The 21350-nt window shown below is 42.0% G+C and overlaps 1 protein-coding gene across 1 annotated transcript in view; it reads left to right on the top strand.

Moving 5' to 3' along the window:
- Positions 1 to 10395, top strand: part of LOC106567547 (kin of IRRE-like protein 3) — a 366739-nt gene extending 356344 nt beyond the window's left edge. Inside the window, exon 16 of the mRNA XM_014136991.2 lies at positions 8648 to 10395. Within this exon, the coding sequence (XP_013992466.1) occupies positions 8648 to 9133 (486 nt within the window). The 3' untranslated portion in view covers positions 9134 to 10395. The remainder of the gene's footprint in view (positions 1 to 8647) is intronic.
- Positions 10396 to 21350: the final 10955 nt, after the last annotated feature.

The raw sequence follows: 21350 nt of genomic DNA, 5'->3' as shown, positions 1-21350 counted from the left end.
TGTGAGGCTACCCCTTCTCCATCTCCCAGGTCAGATGTGTTATCTGCTGATATATTCTCATAAACCTTCCTCTTCCTCGGCTAATTCAATTCCCACTCTTGATATGCTGCTGCTTGGTGTACCATCCCTTTTATATTGCCATCTCTAATAGTTATTTGCAATAGCCCCCTGCCACAAGTACAGACAAAGATACAGAATCTGCTTGCTCTGACAGCAAAGTTAGTATTTTTCCGCCTTTGGAATGTCGGCAGGAAAAGTCTATCTCCCTCCTCCAGGAATCGAATAATCAGTTAATTTCAAGAAAGGAAATGGAGTAACATAGAGAGAATAAGAGAAGGAAGGGGGGAAAATGCTTTACACACGTAGGCCGTGACTGAAAATAAACTGCCGTGGCAATTTTTCCACATACAGTATGCTGCTCCTACATGTGATATCATCAAGGCCATTTAATTGGCTGATAGCAGGATTTATTTGTCTTCGTGGGAGGTGACTATTTCACACCCCAAAAGCAAGTAATCTATTTTTCACATGTTCGCACGCATCAGCCTGTTTCTTCGTTTTCCCATCATTCTTATGAATAGCAGTTCATTTGGATGTGACTGACCTTGGTCACAATAAGGCAAGCATTTGAATACATGAGAAACAATGGCTGTTGCTGTGTCACAGCTTGAGACCACCTAGGATTAGGGCATAAATACCTGTTGATGAAGCCTGACATAGAAGTCAAGTTTATACTCTGCTTATGCACTCCGGGTGAAGTGTCCCCTAGGTACAGATCTAGGATCCCCTTACCCTTCCCCATTTCTTACCTTAACAATAAGTGTGGGAAATGTCAAACTGACCCTTTACCCTACTCTATGTTGATGCTCTTTGTTGAAGAAACAGTTAGGGGATCAGCCTCACACTGAACACCAATAATGTAAGCGGTGCCTCAAAGTATTTATATTTCATCATTAAGTACATATATTCATAACCGAAACTACGCAGCATAACTCTTCCCGGTTCAAATGAAAGCCAATGACTGGCTCATCAAAAGAGGAATGGCAGAAATTAGATGTTTCTGTATGACTGTGCTGACGCAGATAAGGGAACAGATGATCTTCTTTCAAACTGTAATCATCAATCTTTCAGTGAGTTATCTTTTTATTTAAAAAAAATGTATTTAACCTTTATTTAACTAGGCAAGTCAGTTTTAAGAACAAATTCTTATTCACGATGACGGCCTACCAAAAAGCAAAAGGCATCCTGCAGGAACAGGGGCTGGGATAAAAAAAAAAAAGTAGGACAAAACACCCCATCACGACAAGAGACACCACAACAATACATAAAAAAGAGACCTAAGAAAACAACACAGCATGGCAGCAGCACAACATAGCAGTAGCACAAAACATGGTACAAACATTTGGGCACAGACACAAAGGGCACAGCACAAAAGGCAAAGAGGTAGAGACAACAATACCTTATGCGAAGCAGCCACAAGTGTCCATGATTGAGTCTTTGAATGAAGAGATGGAGATAAAACTGTCCAGTTTGAGTGTTTTTTGCAGCTCGTTCCAGTCGCTAGTTGCAGCTAAGTGAAAATTGGAATGACCCAGGGATGTGTGTGCTTTGAGGACCTTTAACAGAATGTGACTGGCAGAACGGGTGTTGTATGTGATAGTGAGGCCTAAGAGGGTTTTATAAATAAGCATCAACCAGTGGGTCTTGCAATGGGTAGAAATCAGTGGAGGCTGGTGACTTGAAAAATTAAGGAGGATGGGAGACCCACGGTTTTGGCGCAGAACGCACGGAGACCACAAAGTGTGCTTCAAAAATCATCAAATATTAATTATTTTAACCTAAAGCATTTAAATAAAGACATTTATAGTACAATATTATGGGGAAGGGGAATGAGAGGGCTACTTACACAGTGTTGGAAAGGGATCACTGCAGTGATTGAATGAGGGTGTGTGGCATGGGTTGAGGTGTTCAGAGGACAGGATTTAACTGGGAAGACAAAAAACAATGACAAAGGACACTACACAGTTAGACAACATAGCTAAGAATGAGTTAGTCTAAGCAAGGAGTAAAATCTTTGTGTAGTAACGTGATTGTGTAAGTGATTGACTTTACATACAGTAAGGAGAGAAAATTGGTAGGGGTACTCACTGTGCTTGGAAGGGAAACATTGTGCCAGTGAATGAGTGAGCACATGAGACGTAGTGGCTTCAGTTAATTTATTTATTTCACCTTTATTTAACCAGGTAGGCCAGTTGAGAACAAGTTCTCATTTACAACTGCGACCTGGCCAAGATAAAGCAAAGCAGTGCGACAAACACAACACAGAGTTACACATGGGATAAACAAACGTACAGTCAATAACACAATTGAAAATCTATGTACAGTGTGTGCAAATGTAGTAAGATTAGGGAGGTAAGGCAATAAAAGAAAGAAAGAAACGCACACCTATTTAGGCGAGGTGCTGGCAAGCAGAGTGGAACACTTAAAAAAATAAAGGAGAGCTGCACACTCTAGGAGCTCAGATGCAAAAATATTTATGTCCAACGTTTCGACAGACAAGCTGTCTTCATCAGGGTATAATGACAAACACTGCGGGATGACTCATTTATATAGTGTCAAAAGACACACAGGTGTCTGTAATCATGGCCGGCTGTGGCCTGATATCATTGGTTAATTCTCATATTAAAATAGCATACACAAAACATAAATGGATAGCGTACGATCATAGATACAATTTGGCTACATAAGCCTACAAACATTTACAATACCAATCACAATAATCACAAGAATGGCTTCAGATCAAAGTCTACGTTGAGACCGAAGGGAGCAAGGGTCTTTAAATTAAAGATCCAAGCAGCCAGGACCCAAAAGTAGAAGCTCGAATTGTTTGGGCACAGACCTGGATAGTATGACAGAACTCTGCAGGCTATCTCTGCAGTAGATTGCAACTACGGAAATTATGTCAGGAGAAAGTTGACAATGGTAGTGGAGTGGAGTACTCATCAGCTCTTAATCAGGGAACATGTGGGGACTTAACTGTAAATACAAACAGCAGATACATTCCATTACAGCTGTGCCATTGTAGGTTTGGACAAAGAGTTTCTCTAAATCAAATCAAATCAAACACATTTTATTTGTCACATACACATGGTTAGCAGATGTCAATGTGAGTGTAGTGAAATGCTTGTGCTTCTAGTTCTGACCATGCAGTAATATCTAACAAGTAATCTTACAATTTCACAACAACTACCTTTTACACACAAGTGTAAAGGAATGAATAAGAATATGTACATATAAATATACGGCATAGGCAAGATGCAGTAGATGGTGTAGAGTACAGTATATACATATGAGATGAGTAATGTAGGGTATGTAAACATTATATAAAGTGGCATTGTTTAAAGTGACTAGTAATACATTTATTATATCCAATTTTGTATTATTAAAGTGGCTAGAGATTTGAGTCAGTATGTTGTCAGCAGCCACTCAATGTTTGTGATGGCTGTTTAACAGTCTGATGGCCTTGACATTGAAGCTGTTTTTCAGGCTCTCGGTCCCAGCTTTGATGCACCTGTACTGACCTCTCCTTCTGGATGATAGCGGGGTGAACAGGCAGTGGCTCGGGTGGTTGTTGTACTTGATGATCTTTTTGGCCTTCCTGTGACATCAGGTAGTGTAGGTGTCCTGGAGGGCAGGTAGTTTGCCACCGGTGATGCGTTGTGCAGACCTCACTACCCTATGGAGAGCCTTACAGTTGTGGGCGGAGCAGTTGCCGTACCAGGCGGTGATACAGCCCGACAGGTGCTCTCGATTGTGCATCTGTAAAAGTTTGTGAGTGTTTTTGGTGACAAGCCAAATTTCTTCAGCCTCCTGAGGTTGAAGAGGCGCTGTTGCACCTTCTTCACCACGCTGTCTGTATGGGGCGACCATTTCAGTTTGTCCGTGATGTGCACGCCGAGGAACTTTACACCTTCTCCACTACTGTCCCTTCGATGTGGATAGGAGGGTGGTCCCTCTGCTGTTTCCTGAAGTCCACGATCATCTCCTTTGTTTTGTTGAGTGTGAGGTTATTTTCCTGACACCACACTCCGAGGAGCCTCACCTCCTCCCTGTAGGCCGTCTTGTCGTTGTTGGTAATCAAGCCTACCACTGTAGTGTCGTCTGCAAACTTGATGATTGAGTTGGAGGCGTGCCTGGCCACGCAGTCATGGGTGAACAGGGAGTAGAGGAGAGGGCTGAGAACGCACCCTTGTTCGGCCCCAGTGTTGAGGATCAGTGGGGTGGAGATGTTGTTTCCTGCCCTCACCACCTGGGGTTGTCCCGTCAGAAAGTCCAGGACCCAGTTGCACACATGGTCTCGAGCTTATTGACGAGTTTGGAGGGTACTCTGGTGTTAAATGCTGAGCTGTAATCGATGAACAGCATTCTTACATAGGTATTCCTATTGTCCAGATGGGTTAGGGCAGTGTGCAGTGTGATTCCGTCATCTGTGGACCTATTGGGGCGGTAAGCAAATTGGAGTGGGTCTAGGGTGTCAGGTAGGGTAGAGGTGATATGATCTCTCAAAGCACTTCATGATGATGGAAGTGAGTGCTACGGGGCGATAGTTGTTTAGCTCAGTTACCTTAGATTTCTTGGGAAAAGGAACAATGGTGGCCCTCTTGAAGCATGTGGAAACAGCGGACTGAGATAGGGATTGATTGAATATGTCCGTAAACACACCAGCCAGCTGGTCTGAGCATGCTCTGAGGATGCAGCTAGGGATGCAGTCTGGGCCGGCAGCATTGCAAGAGTTAACACGTTTAACCTCTTACATCTAGACGTTCCGCTAGCGGAACACCTGCTCCAATATCCAATGATAGGCGTGGCGCGAATTACAAATTCCTCAAAAATACGACTATTTTACAGCATTTTAAAGACAAGACTCTCCTTTATCTAATCACACTGTCCGATTTCAAAAAGGCTTTACAGCGAAAGCAAAACATTAGATTATGTCAGCAGAGTACACAGCCAGAAATAATCAGACACCCATTTTTCAAGCTAGCATATAATGTCACAAAAAACAAAACCACAGCTAAATGCAGCACTAACCTTTGATGATCTTCATCAGATGACACGCCTAGGACATTATGTTATACAATACATGCATGTTTTGTTCAATCAAGTTCATATTTATATCAAAAACCAGCTTTTTACATTAGCATGTGACGTTCAGAACTAGCATTCCCACCGAACACTTCCGGTGAATTTACTAAATTACTCACGATAAACGTTAAAAAAAAACATAACAATTATTTTAAGAATTATAGATACAGAACTCCTTTGTGCAATCGAGGTGTCCGATTTTAAAATAGCTTTTCGGTGAAAGCACATTTTGCAATATTCTGAGTAGATAGCCCAGCCATCACGGCTAGCTATTTTGACACCCACCAAGTTTAGCCCTGACCTAACTCCGATTTACTATTAGAAAAGTTTGATTACCTTTGGTGTTCTTCGTCAGAATGCACTCCCAGGACTGCTACTTCAATAACAAATGTTGGTTTGGTCCCAAATAATCCATAGTTATATCCAAAAAGCGGCGTTTTCTTCATGCGTTCAGGTCACTATCCGAAGTGTAAATAAGGGTCACGCGCACGACGCATTTCGTGACAAAAAATTTCTAAATATTCCATTACCGTACTTCGAAGCATGTCAACCGCTGTTTAAAATCAATTTTTATGCCATTTTTCTCGTAAAAAAGCGATAATATTCCGACTGGGAAAGCGTGTATACGTACAAAGAGAGAGAAAATAAAAACCATGGGATCCCCTCGTGCACAAGCCTGAGTTTCATAGTACTGTGACCGGCCACTATCCAAACGCGCTACTTTTTTTCAGCCAGAGCCTGCAAAGCCACGATTCAGCTTTTTGCCGCCTTCTGAGAGCCCATGGGAGCCGTAGGAAGTGTCACGTAACAGCAGAGATCCCCTGTATTGGATAGAGATAATCAAGAAGGACAAGAAATGGTCAGACAGGGTACTTCCTGTACAGAATCTTCTCAGGTTTTGGCCTGCCAAATGAGTTCTGTTATACTCACAGACACCATTCAAACAGTTTTAGAAACTTTAGGGTGTTTTCTATCCAAATTATATGCATATTCTAGTTACTGGGCAGGAGTAGTAACCAGATGAAATCGGGTACGTTTTTTATCCGGCCGTGTCAATACTGCCCCCTAGCCCTAACAGGTTAACAGAGAGATATTTGTTTCTGTCGGCGCGATGCATGAAGAAACCAGGTGGCTGTACCGACTCTGATAACGTATCCCGATTGATCCATGTTTCCGTGAAACAGAGAATGTTACAATCTCTGATGTCTCTCTGGAAGGCAACCCTTTCTCAGATTTCGTCTACCTTGTTGTCAAGAGACTGGACCTTGGCGAGTAGTATACTCGGGAGCGGTGGGCGATGTGCCTCCGTCTACGGAGCCTGACCAGAAGACCACTCCGTCTGCCCCTTCTGCGGCGCCGTTGTTTTGGGTTGCCTGCTGGGATCCGATCCATTGTCCTGGGTGGTGGTCCAAACAGAGGATCTCTCTCTATGAATTTAAATCAGACATCTCAAAATTCATAACTTCAAACACAGAATGCGCATCTTGCCCACTTGGCACATCAAAGTAGCCCAAGAAACATTCCTGAATAAAGCCTTGATCATCCACATACCTTACAATAAATGACAACTGCAAGCAGACTGGTGGTACCATAGGTCCCAGAGCGGTGGGGCAAATTTTACCCCTTGGGGCCTGGAATTTTTCCTTATAAATTTACCTAACTAGGAAAACTCTGCACCCTATAAGGTATGACAGTGATTAATCAGCTGTAACTAAGGTTTTATATGGGCTATGATGGGACCAGTTTTTCCTAATCAAGTTACGTGGTTTGAAAAAACTCCTGGCCCTGGGGGGGATGAAAACCCTGTCAAACTGCAGTTACCTTATATTTGTCCATATAAATTATATTTAGACTAGATTAGGAGGGGGATTTCCTCTACCCAGACAACAACTGATAGACAATAGAACTCACAGGGCTGAGCTTGCTTTATGCATGTTTGCATCATGCAGGCCCATGCAATTGTAGGCCTAATAAAAACAAATCCCACATCTGCCATCACTAGTATGTCGATTGATTAATTCCAGGTAATAATTTTTGATTTAAAACATATAGGCAGCCTAGCCAGCCCAATTTTGGATATAATCTAAATTTGATCAAATTCACATTTTCTCCTGACACACAAATTGACTATAAATACATAACGTTACCAATTAGTTTACCCTGACCAAATGGACAGGGCACATAGGCTGTATGCAGCTGCTCTTATTAGTAGCCTACAGTTGATCAGACAGAAGAACTGTCTAATTTTCATCCCATACAGCATGTCAGATTTGTAAATGTTTAGGTGTAGCCCAGGCTGCGGCAACATTTATGTCATGAGTTTTTGCTTGTGTCTGTCCGGAGTGATTACGTGTTATCATCTTTGCCAAATAAATACCGGAGGAAAGTGCAAAGCTTACTTGAGCGCACGCGAAAAAATGTGCTGCATCAACCTCTCTCTTTAATCTAACATTTAATGGATGATGCGATGGAAGCTATCAAATCATTCATAATTGTTTTCGACATCCCAGAAAAGATGTTCAGTATGTAAAGCATCGTAATGTGCAATTACAGGCGGCTTGATGTTAACCAGCTATACATTTGATACCAGTTGGTATTGAACGCTCTCACCTGTTCATCCTTCTTCATGAAACTGATCTCAGGCAGAGGTCAACCCTCGCTTGCAATTCAGCGTTGGCTATTCTACCATTTTGGCTGAGAAAACTGCACACTTGCGCTGGTAGCTAGCTAGCTACTGAAGTTAGCAAGGCAACTTTAAATAAATTGCACTAACTGGACACAAAAATAAAGTTCTACACCCAAGAAAACAAATGATAACACACCTCCTCCTACCTTCTCAATTTTAGGTAATAAGATTCTCGTGTTAACGTGCAGAAAACCCAGGCTTTTAGATGGTAACAAGATCATATTGTACAGAAATTTAATCAGATAACATGAATACAAAGCCGGTGAGAGGTGGTTAGAATAGGATCGGAGGCCAAGAGTCCGTGTAAACAATAGAGTCAGAGTTGTGAGTGTGGGAACAAACATTGTCTGGGACAGACAAAATATAATATAAAATATATTTAAAAAAAATGTTTCAGGTAAACAAGCAAGTTCATAGTCAACAAAGCATGCAGGAGTCATGGTGCAAATAGCATAAAATATTCTACACACAACACTGTTTGGTGTTGTTTAGTTTAGGTGACTTGCTCCAATTCGGCACAATGCTTCTCTTGATCGGACACTAAACCTGAGCACCTAGTGGCCCTCGGCAATACTGGCAAGATACATTTCATTACTATCACCATTGTGCCTAATGAGAAAATTAGTTTAGATAGGAACGGCTATCTGTGATTCAGACCTGAGATGTTCTTTGGCTAACAATGACCAGTTCGATTGCAATCACAATAACAACTACCAAAATAGTAACTGCACTGACATGCCTTCCATTTTATTCGTCTCCTATCCTTACAATAAATTAACACCTCCCTTTGTGTCTTTGTCCCCTCTCCTCCACAAGGATCCAACCAATGGCTATTACAGTGTCAATACCTTCAAGGAGCACCATGGCACCCCGACTATGTCAATGGCCGCCAACCAGACCAGCGGCGCTGAGGTCAGAAACCCTTTGGCTTCTTCTTCATCCACCATGGGAAAGCAACGTGTGCCTACGGGCATGTCCTTCACAAACATCTACAACACGCTAGGTGCTGGGCCCAACCGCCTGTACGACTACAGCCAGCGCTTTGTGCTTGGCATGGGCAGCAGCTCTATCGAGTTGTGCGAGCGCGAGTTCCAGCGAGGCTCACTTAGTGACTCCAACTCCTTCATCGACACGCAGTGTGACAGCAGCGTGAGCAGCTACAGCAAGCAGGACGGCTACGTGCAGTTTGACAAGGACAGCAAGGCCTCGGCCGCCTCCTCATCTTCCCACTACTCACAGTCGTCCTCGCAGAACTCAGACCAGACACGGCCGCTGCAGAAACGCATGCAGACCCATGTGTAATGGCAGAAGGAGCTATGGATGGGGGTGGGTTCGGACAGGATGGGTCGAGGATAGCACCTTTGGACACTTTAAGAAACACTGCCTGACTGGTATACAGTGCTATTTTTTGTTTGGTTTGTACTCTGGTCCACCCGAGGGAGATGATGCAGTATTCCACCTTTGGCAGACGGTGGGCAACTACGGTGTCCATATTAGGACAGCCTGATGTCCTGCTGAGACTGAGGCTGTTGTAATATGGACATTGTACGTACCACTCTTTTTACATGTTATTTGGATTAAATGGGGTTCACTCTATTCCCCTTGAAACAGGTTTTTTAAACAAAAAAGATCATAACCTTGAGAGCTACAATTGGTGGAAAAAAAGATGACAATCAAAAGTCCACTTTCTAAATGAAAATGCTCTGCTGTTGTCCCCTATTCTGTTTCAGCTAGTGGACTGCCTCAAAATGCACAGCTGTAGGTATTATTGTTTAAAAGTTTATTTTCATTATGGAGGAAGACAAACTCTTGGGCCTATGTTCAGCTGCCCGGTTGGGGTTTGAAGAACAAAGGGGTATTGTTAAAATCCACCCAAGGCATTTCTTGTAGGTGCAAAACAATATCCTTAGATGGATAATGAAACCTCTGAGGACATATGGTGTGAGCGGCAGGCAATGTAATAAAGACGACCACCTTGCCAACTGGCTGACCTGCAGGTCTAATATCCCTACACCTGGACAACTTTAAAACTCAACGGATTATAGATTTTGTCCCTTTTGGTTATCTAGGTAAATTCCTTTATTTTGGATTTATGGTGATTTTTTTTGCCTTTTTGATGTATGCCTTGTGAAAGTTCATTACTGAGTCACAGATCATAGATAAATGCATGGAGAAGTGGATGTGTCATACTGTTGTACTACTTCACTTGAGCTGACTTTTCAATTGCTTTGTTCACTCACAAACCGTCGGTTCCTGGAACTGTTTTTTTTTTCTTCTGAAAGGACAGTGTCATATTTACACATCAGAGAAAGGGTCAAGGACCTTATCATCTGTACTTTTCCATTCAATGTGAGACACTTGCAGCCTGATCTTATATGTGTGAGCAGATAGCTGTGGAGCCAAATACAATGTCATCTCTGCTGGAGCTGTTCTAATTTTTGTGGCTTGCCATACTTAGATGATATCGTGTTGTTTACACTGGAGCTCTGTAAATCCAGCATTTTTGTGTACTGTGATTTGACCACTAAATGACGGCGATGAAGATAAAGTAACTTTTTTCTGTCTGTTGCCTCTGTGGTTACAATGACTTGGTGCCCACTGTTTTAAGTTTTGTCTCAAATGGTACTATTCAGTTTGAAAAGTGACAATTAGGTGGTTCTGTTCAAGAGTAAATACTGAAGGTGGTTAGCAAACAATATAATTAACATTTACTACAGTAGGACCTCAAACATATGAACTCGCTGAGAATGTAGGTAGTTCGGAACACAGAAATGTCTGTAACTTTGAATTTCACTTAAAATAAAACACACCAAACCTTTATAGAAAAATATTGATTGCATATTTACATGTGTTTTACTTTTACACATCCCAGTTTGATATTGTCAGTTCGGTTGAGCAATCAATCTGTAACACTGGGGTTTGTGTCTTTGAGGTCCTACTGTACTATGACTTCATTAAATAATTACTATTGATCAATATAACTCAATAGGATATGAAACAACTCAATATGATGACGGTTGCGTGGGATCTTTTGGGATTTTAAGTTGAGAGTGCCAATATGAGCATCCTCACAGTGAAGCATTGTCTCATACAACAAAAAGCCAACAAATCTTAATTCCTCTCTCAACTACGTTCAAAAGCAAATGACTCATTTGGGTAACAGTTTCCAATCATTAATAAGGCATTTGTTAATTCTCTAATTGCAAGTCATTACACCAATATAAACAATCACCAGTATGTAATTTATAAACCAAATGACTTCCCAATGTATTTTGATATTTGAATGCAGCCTCCATCCATACCCTGCCTGTTTGGTAATGACCAGCACCACCATTCATAATGACTGATTATCATATGCCTTACAACAAAGAGATGGCTGTCCTAATCTGGACAACATAGAGGTGACTTTTTATAATAACTATAAGCAGAGAAATGAAGGGTGTCCTTGGTCTATGGTCTATTGTCATATTACAGAAAGGTATTTTAATGGACCTTGCAGTGAGCGTATTTGTATGGTGTCCATCATTAGAATTTAAACAAGTCCTGCTGAGACTGAGGCTGTCCTAAACTTGTACCAATATTGTCATATTATGGACAACCCTACATTGGTACCATTTTAGAGTTAATGTCCTTGTCAATTAATAATTTCAATCTTCATGTTTACACTGCAAAATGGACAGGTGTTTTGCTTATGGGACAATTTGCCTGCAGTTATCCATCTAAAGAACAACTATCATTTCACTTATCCATGTAAAGAACAACAGCTTTGAAGCGCTTAAACCATTGAGTAATAAAAAGCTGCAATATCCTACTTTAAACATCTAAATATAATTATTTTGGGAGGGATTGCTCTACAATCAAAGTCAGTCCCATCACTGTAGTATAGACTATCACATCATTATTTTCAGGCTTCTTTTATAACAAGAATGACTTTTTGATATTCTACATCTCACAGTCGTATGACAACTCGCTACAATCACAAAAAGTATCTTTATGGTGGAACAGTTGACGCTAAAAATGTATGGAGTGGCCAGTCTGGTCCATCTGTTAGGGCCGCTGAGACCAGGAGACATGTATGCTTGAGTCAGCAGGGGTTTGAATCTCGCCAACTGCCCTTTGACTCACTCTCCTATCTTCCCTGTCTATCCAACACTGTTGTATTGCTTCAAAAGATACAAAAGGAGTAGGACTGACCCACACACAAAAAAATGGCATTGAGCCTATATACAAAGTTTCAAAAAAAGCAATGGTTGAGTTTCAAATAAAGCAATAGTCAAACATAAAGACAACTATCTTCCTTGCGGTAGTGAAATGTAAAATCATAAGGAATCCTCTAATGGATTCAGTCTTTTCCAAATGTGTGTTGATTGGAGCTGTGTTTATAAGCCAACTCAACCACATGTTAAATCATCCTGAATTGTTGCACCTCCTCCTACAGTTCCACTGTTTACCAGGGATCCCTTGTGAGCCTGCTAAGAGCCTGCATCTCGTTGAAGATAGAACTGCTGAGGGAATCACACTGGATGAGCACATATTTGGAGATGCTCACTCAAGCCTGTTTGTTTTGAGGCTTGCATTTGATTTGGAAAAAAGAACTCAAACAAATAAATATACAGCATAGTGTATGTATGTCAATGAGAGTCCAGCATATTTATGAATGCAGAAATAAATAACTTTGTAGTTGCATTCCAATCCCGGAGCCTGACAGCAATTGTAGAAGTACAAAAGTAGTACAGTTGCTGCTGTCTTGTGGTTTATTCTCCCCTGCTAAAAGATTGACCTATTGCCTTCCTCTTCTGTATTTCTCACTGTTTTCTGAGATTAAAGCTGTTTATTTGGGTAGATAAACTAGTTTGCATTAATTTTTTGTCCATCCAGCAAAACTGATGTACAGTTGAAGTCGGAAGTTTACATACACCTAGGTTGGAGTCATTAAAAATAGTTTTTCAACCACTCAACAAATTTCTTGTTAACGACCTATAGTTTTGGCAAGTCGGTTAGGACGTCTACTTTGTGCATGACACAAGTAATTGTTTACAGACAGATCATTTCACTTATAATTCACTGTATCACAATTCCAGTGGGTCAAACGTTTACATACACTAAGTTGACTGTGCCTTTAAACAGCTTGGAAAAATCCCAAAAATTATGTCATGGCTTTATAAGCTTCTGATAGGTTAATTGACATCATTTGAGTCAATTGGAGGTGTACCTGTGTATGTATTTCAAGGCCTACCTTCAAACTCAGTGCCTCTTTGCTTGAAATCATGGGAAAATCTAAAGAAATCAGCCAAGACCTCAGAAAAAAAATAATGACCATTGTTATGTTTGGAGGAAAAAGGGGGTGGCTTGCAAGCCGAAGAACACCATCCCAACCATGGAGCAAGGGGGTAGAAGCATCATGTTGTGGGGGTGCTTTGCTGCAGGAGGGACTGGTACACTTCACAAAATAGATGGCATCATGAGGTAGGAAAATTATGTGGATATATTGAAGCAACATCTCAAGACATCAGTCAGGAAGTTAAAGCTTGGTCGCAAATGGGTCTTCCAAATCGACAATGACCCCAAGCATACTTCCAAAGTTGTGGCAAAATGGCAAAAGGACAACAAAGTCAAGGTATTGGAGTGGCCATCACAAAGCCCTGACCTCAATCACATAGAAAATGTGTGGGCAGAACTGAAAAAGCTTCTACGAGCAAGGAGGCCTAGAAACCTGACTCAGTTAAGCTCTGTCAGGAGGAATGGGCCAAAATTCACCCAACTTATTGTGAGAAGCCTGTGGAAGACTACCCAAAACATTTGATCCAAGTTAAACAATTTAAAGGCAATGCTACCAAATACTAATTGAGTGTATGTAAACTTCTGACCCAATGGGAATGTGATGAAAGAAATAAAAGCTGAAATAAATCATTCTCTTGTCTATTATTCTGACATTTCACATTCTTAAAATAAAGTGGTGATCCTATCTGACCTAAGACAAGGAATTTTAACTTGGATTAAATGTCAGGAATTGTGAAAAACTGAGTTTAAATGTATTTGGCAAATGTGTATGTAAACTTCTGACTTCGACTGTATATCCCCAATCAAGGTGTCACATTCATCTGAAGGAGGAGACCAAGGTGCAGCCTGGTAGGCGAACATTTTTCCTTTATTCAAAATGAACACCGTCCAAACAAAAACAATAAAGCACAAACGAAACGTGAAGTGAATGGCGTGCTCACAGGCAACTAACCAAAAAACAAGATCCCACAAAAACCCAGTGGGAAAAGGCTGCCTAAATATGATCCCCAATCAGAGACAACGAAAGACAGCTGCCTCTGATTGGGAACCATATCAGGCCAACATAGAAATATAAAAAAACGTAGATATACATAATCTAGAATGCCCACCCAAATCACACCCTGACCTAACCAAATAGAGAAATAAAAAGGCTCTCTACGGTCAGGGTGTGACACAAGGTGTCAAAATCTCAAGTAAGCTCCTTTGCCGTTGTTGAAGTGTGTATTAAAATGGTTAGTTCAGTACTCTACAAATTAATATTAGATGGTTCCTTACCCTTAAACAGTGGAGGCTCCTCAGAGGAAGAATGGGAGGACCATCCTCCTCAGTGAATTTCATAAAAATTCAAATTGCAATACATTTTAAAATATATCATTTTTAGATAAAACAACACTAAATATAATCAAATGGTACCAAATAACTGATTAAAACACTATTTTGCAAAGAAAGTCAACAGCACTCTGTAGGGTAGCACCATGGTGTAGCCGGAGGACAGCTAGCTTTCGCCTGGTCACATACAGCTAATGTGTTGTGCATTGAAGTCCACAAGCTAAGGGAAGAGGTGAGGGAAGTATAGTGAATAGGACAGGTCTCTCCAACCCTTTTCTTGGTGAGCTACCATCCTGTAGGTTTTTTACTCCAACCCTAATCTAGCACACCTGATTCTAATAATTAGCTGGTTGATAAACTGAATCAGGTTAGTTACAACTGGGGTTGGATTGAAAACCGAAAGGAGGGTAGCTCTCCAGGAACAGGGTTGGAGAGCCCTGGCATAGGACATGGCTGCAATGAAAGTGAACTGTGTATACGTGTGAACACGGGTGTATCTATTCCACAGAAAAATGTTTCTTAAGTGAAAGCAAACGTAACAAAACAGGGATAAACATACCTGAATTTGTCTAATATAAACTAATTTGCAACTGTTGGACTAATGATTCCAAGCTATATCAGATAGATCCAGGTAAGAGTGTGCAAGGCGGTATTGAATGTCAAATTTGTCTCTCGACCTGTGCGCACCTACGTTGTATACTTTCATTCATAGGCTAGATTGTAGCAACCTCATGATGGGTATAGGTAAAATGTGAGTATCATGTAGTAGCCTAAACCTATCGCTGTTACATTGAACTGGGTGAATGGAATATGAATGAGAGTCATCTGATATGCTGTAATAGAAATAAGGCCATGCTCATAAAAAAAATTACCCTTCCTCATCTTAAACAATACTGACCGCCACTGCCCTTAAAGTAGTCTACAGGCCAGGAGAATCCATGGTTCAGTTTTCTTTAGACAGCTACTATGAACTTCAGCTAACTTCAGCCACTGCTAGCTAAAAATCAATGGGAGTGGTAGGGGCATGTGGTGCCTGTTAAAAAGTACATCTACAAATCACATTTTAAGAAATATCATACCAGGGATGAGAATGTGCCCAACTAATCCTTAGCTTTTTATGTCATGACTAGTTCAAAGCTCCATTCGTCTAAAAATAACTTCTGAACACGATTGTTTCAAAAGAGCGCTACTGAACTACAGACTACTGTTAATTGGGGTGGAAATTTGCAGTCATATGTGACTCGTTTCAGGAAACCAGGCATATGTCGCGTGTCCCTACTTCACAGGAGAGGCATTTGAACGTAAACTTTTTTGAAAATCAAAATCCTTTTTTTGGCAGAAATACCTTCTGAAACATGCAAACTTTCGTGTGCCTTAAAAAGTTGTATGCCATCTGTAAATATCAATAAAAGTGTTAAATTACGAGCCTAGTTGGTTTAGCCACGGAAAAAGTTAGCAACCTACCCGTTAGCCTTTATTGGCTGAGAAAATGGATGGGCTGGACATGTAGAGATGAGTTCAGATTGGTCAGCCATGTAGCCCTTTTATGTCTATAACATGAGCTGGTCAGTATGTGTAGGTAATCCTTTCTAACACATTTTTTTTAAAGACATCACGTAGTAGAACTGTAAAAGTGTTGCTCTCCACTTTCTGGAGGACCGAATTTTGAAACCAGTGGAATGCCCAATGCAATTAGAGTATGACGTTTGATTGCAAACATGCAGAGGGAGTCGGAAAGAGAACACAGAGAAGGCTGTTGTATAAAACACCTGTCTCCCGATTCCATCTTAAAACTAAGGGCAACCCATGGCATCCATGACAGAGAGGGAGAAGCTTCCATCCATGTGTACAGCAAAGATAGTCTAGCTAGCTACATTTTCAGATATTATACTGTACATTTCTAAGTTGTTTTCATTTCATGTTAAAGCGTACCTTTAGCTAGCTAGCTAACGTTTGCTAGCTGGCTAGCTAACGTTACGTGTATGATCAGTATAGTAATATTATTCGTATCTCAGAGCCATTTGCATTGCTAGTTATAGGCTAATGTTAGCTAACTAGCTAACATTGAACCTGGTTGGTTAGATACCTGCAGATTCATAAAGGGTAGTGACATTAAGAGTTGGGATTATGTTTCATTATTTAGCTAGCTAGCTACATGTCTAAACAAAAGACTCCACTATGCAGGTACCCATTTCACTATTCCTCCTGTATCCTGTGCATGTGACAAATATACTTTCGTTTTATTTGATATAGTATGTGTTTACCAGTGACAGTAATGTGAGGAACATGACCGGCACCAAAGTAAAATTAGAATATATAACCTTAGGCCAACGAGACAGTGTCTAAGTTATAACATTCTCTGGTAGTGTAACGATCATCCAAAGGATTAGACCAAGGTGCAGCGTGGTGAGTGTTCATCTTTATTTTAAATCGGAACACTTAAACAAAATAATAAACAAATACAAACGACCGTCACGTCTTGCAGGCTAAATACGAGCAGGTGGGAAGCAACACAGGTGGGAAAAGGCTGCCTAAGTATGGCTTCCAATCAGAGACAACGAATGACACCTGCCTCTGTCTGGAAACCATAACCGGCCAAAACATAGAAAATAACACATAGAATGCCCACCCCACACCCTGACCTAACCACATAGAGAAACAAACCCTCTCTCTCAGGTCAGGGCGTGACAGTACCCCCCCCCCAAAGATGTGGACTCCCGGCCGCAAACCTGAACCTATAGGGGAGGGTCCGGGTGGGCATCTATACTTGGCGGCGGCTCTGGTTCGGGGCGTAACCCCCACACCGCCTGCTGATCCCCCCGCTTCTGTGTCGCCAGAGGAACCAGACCGTGGATCAGCGCCGGAGGCTCTGAACTGCCGACCGCCGCTGAAGACTCGGGGCTGCAGGCCGCCGCTGAAGACTCGGGGCTGCAGGCCGCCGCTGAAGACTCGGGGCTGCAGGCCGTCGCTGAAGACTCGGGGCTGCAGACCGTCGCTGAAGACTCGGGGCTGCAGACCGTCGCTGAAGACTCTGGGCTGCAGACCGTCGCTGAAGGCTCCGGATTGAGGAGCGTCGCTGGAGGCTCCGGACTGGGGAGCGTCGCTGGAGGCTCCGGACTGGGGAGCGTCGCTGGAGGCTCCGGACTGGGGAGCGTCGCTGGAGGCTCCGGGCTGAGGAGCGTCGCTGGAGGCTCCGGGCTGAGGAGCGTCACTGGAGGCTCCAGACTGGGGAGCGTCGCTGGAGGCTCCGGACTGGAGAGCGTCTCTGTAGGTTCCGGACTGGGGACCTTCGCTGCAGGCTCCGTGCCATGGATTATCACTACTGGTTCCATGCCATGGATCATCACTGGAGGCTTTGTGCCATGGATCATCACTGGAGGCTCCGGGCCATGGATTATCACTGGAGGCTTCATGCCATGGATCATCCCTACAGGCTCCGGGCCATGTATCATCACTGGAGGATTCGTGCCATGGATCATCCCTACAGGCTCCGGGCCATGGATCATCACTGGAGGCTTCGTGCCATGGATTATCACTACAGGCTCCGGTCCATGGATCATCACTGGAGGCTTCCTACGGGGAGCTGGAACCAGTCTCACCAGACTGGGGAGACGCACTGAGGACCGCATGCTCAAAGCAGGCACTGGCTGTACTGGGCTATGGCGGCGCACTGGAGGGAGAGTGCGCGAAGCAGGCACAGGGTACACTGGGCCTTGGAGGCGCACTTTAGATCTGGCTCTTAGGGTTGGCACAACCCATCCTGGCTTGATGTTGACTATCGCCCGGCAAGGGCGGAGCGCTGGTACAGGACGTACTCGGTCACTCGCTCCCCACGGTAAGCACGGGGAGTTGGCTCAGGTCTTAAACCCGCCTTTGCCAACCTACCCGTTTTTTGCTGCTACCTCTCGGGCCTCCGTTGTTGCCTTGCCTGTTGATCACGTCGCTGTAACTCCCTCGCTGCTTCCACCTGTTCCCATGGAAGGCGATCCCTTCCGGCCTGGGTCTCTTCCCACATCCAGGATGTCCTCCCATGTCCAGTCCATCGGCCCACGCTGCTTGGTCCTTCGGTGGTGGGATCTTCTGTAACGATCGTCCAAAGGATTAGACCAAGGTGCAGCGTGGTGAGTGTTCATCTTTATTTTAAATCGGAACACTTAAACAAAATAATAAACAAATACAAAACGACCATCACGTCTTGCAGGCTAAATACGAGCAGTACAAAATCAAGATCCCACAAACACAGGTGGAAAAAGGCTGCCTAAGTATGGCTTCCAATCAGAGACAACGAATGACATCTGCCTCTGATTGGAAACCACTCCCGGCCAAAACATAGAAAATAACACATAGAATGCCCACCCCACACCCTGACCTAACCACATAGAGAAACAAACCCTCTCTCTCAGTTCAGGGCGTGACAGGTAGAATACCCTTCTTTTATTTGGTCATACTTACAATCGTAATCCATTTTCTGTAATTGACTCGCCATTAACTTGTAAATAATGATCTTGCTGTGAGTTTATTTTCCTGTAATAATGAAGACAAATTAGCTAAAGTGAAGACGTTGTCAGCTATATGATATGGTCATTATTTGAACTGGCTAGCCAGTTAACTTAACATTAGCTAGCTAACTTAACATTAGCTAGCTAGTTAACAAGCTAGAAACGAACCAAAACCTTGTTTAGAATGTTGCTTTTAGTTGCCTGGTGTTCTAGGTTGAAATATATTAAATTCATTTTTTAACGGGTGGGTTTATTGTAGTTAAAATACACTAGTTATGCTATTTTGGAACACCAGGCTAATGATGTCATGCAGCCTGTAGCTTTCATGTTTATAATGTTTCATAATGACAACGACAAGTTTGATGTCGGATGACAATGAAATGTTCAAGATGTTACTGCGACAACTGTTGATAGACGTAGTATAAACCAGCCTTTAGGCTTGAAATCTTTGGTTGTTTAATACATGGCCTCACACGTGAATCCTTAAGGAGATGGGTGCACGGGACTAAGGCTTAAGAGGGTTTGAATGATGCTGAATGGGTGTAGACAAAGAAGAGCTCTCCAGTAAGTTTACCAAAACATTCAAATGCCATTTTCTCAAAAGTGAGATTACAAATTCATCAACTTTCAAAGCAGAATTACTTTCCCATTATCTAGCTCTGAACCTCTACTTTTATCCAACGTAAAAAACACAATTTCAATTTTGTTATATAAGATCGAGCCGGTCGGTCACATATGGAAAGGCTTATGACTCAGGTTCCTTGCAAAGTCAATCAATCAGATAAAGTCAGAGTATTGGAAGTGGAAGATAATTGTGAATGCTACGAAGGAACAAACAACTAAAAAGAGTCACAAATGTTTGGGTCAAAACGTTCAGTCTAACTACAATTGAATACATAAATTCAATTGATGCTGTATACATTCACACTATCAATAACTATTTTACTTACTACTACTACTGACTACTGTACTTACTACTACTATTACTACTACTACTATTGTTGGTAAATGATTCTGCCCCCACTAACTAAAGCCATTTTACAGTGTCCATATTCCTAATAGCCTCAATCTCAGTACAAGGTATGGGACATTGATTTCAAGGAATCAGACTTCCTATATTGCACATGCCAACTTTAAAAATAATATATCTGCTTGTCTCCAGTGGGTCTTGTGTCTGTGTACAGTGCACTGCAAGTGAATGACATGTGACCGACTGTGTCAATTAGGTCTTATGAAACAAAATTTGAAATAGTGTTTTTTACATTGGATAAAAGTAGAGACTGAGATCTAGAAAATGGTATATCATACACTGCAGTTGAAGAGCAATGGGAAAGTAAATCTGCTTTGAAAGTTTATAAACTTGTTACCCCACTTTTGAGAAAATGGCCCTTGAATCTTTTGGTACACCTATTGGAGAGCTCTTCTTAGTCTATACCCATTCAGCATCGTTCACACCCTCTTAAGCCTTAGCCCCACTCATTTCTTTAAGGATTCACATGTGAGGCAATTTTCTAAACAGAGTGATTTGTTTAGTAAACAACCAATGATTTCAAGACTAAAAGTGCTGAAAGTAGTAGCCTACAATGAGGAAAAACTCCAGGTAAAAATACACTTTATCTTGTCCTTGGCCTATATCCTAATCTGACGTTGGTGCAGGTCATGTTGTTCTTTACATTACCATCTCTGGTAAACACACACTATATCAAATGAAATAAAAAGTGGATTTATCACATGTCAGTTTACAGAAGGTGTAAATGGTACAGTAAAATGGTTAATTGCATAGTAGCAATATCAAAAACAGAAAGTGTCCAGATAAAAATATGTTATAAATAGTTTATAATTATTAGATGACGCTTACCTGACAAACCTGTCTAAATTGATGGTCATGTGATGGAAATGCTATAACCAACCCCCAGCCACATCTAGCTAAGTGGATGGGTCACTATTGTCTAGACATGTCCACATGTTCATGAAATACAATAGATGGCCGTAACCACCCACAGACACACCTGGCTAACTTGATGGGTCATATAATCATCTGGCGAAGTGTTTTGTTTAGACATGAAGTCTTTTGTTTAAACATGTAGCTAGCTAGCTAGCTAAACAATGAACTGCCATAATCCCAACTCATACTACTACCAACCAATACAAAAATTGTCATAGGAAGGACGTCAGAGGACAACCGAGGAACTCAATTTAACCTTGCGCAATACCCTAGATGCAGTTGCACCCCTAAAAACTAAAAACATTTGTCATAAGAAACTAGCTCCCTGGTAAACAGAAAATACACGAGCTCTGAAGCAAGCTTCCAGAAAAATGGAACGGAAATGGCGTCACACCAAACTGGAAGTCTTCCGACTAGCTTGGAAAGACAGTACCGTGCAGTATCGAAGAGCCCTCACTGCTGCTCG

Source organism: Salmo salar, chromosome ssa13 (assembly GCF_905237065.1).
Source record: "Salmo salar chromosome ssa13, Ssal_v3.1, whole genome shotgun sequence".
In the NCBI taxonomy this organism is placed as follows: Eukaryota; Metazoa; Chordata; class Actinopteri; order Salmoniformes; family Salmonidae; genus Salmo; species Salmo salar.
This window is presented reverse-complemented; position numbering and strand designations above follow the sequence as displayed.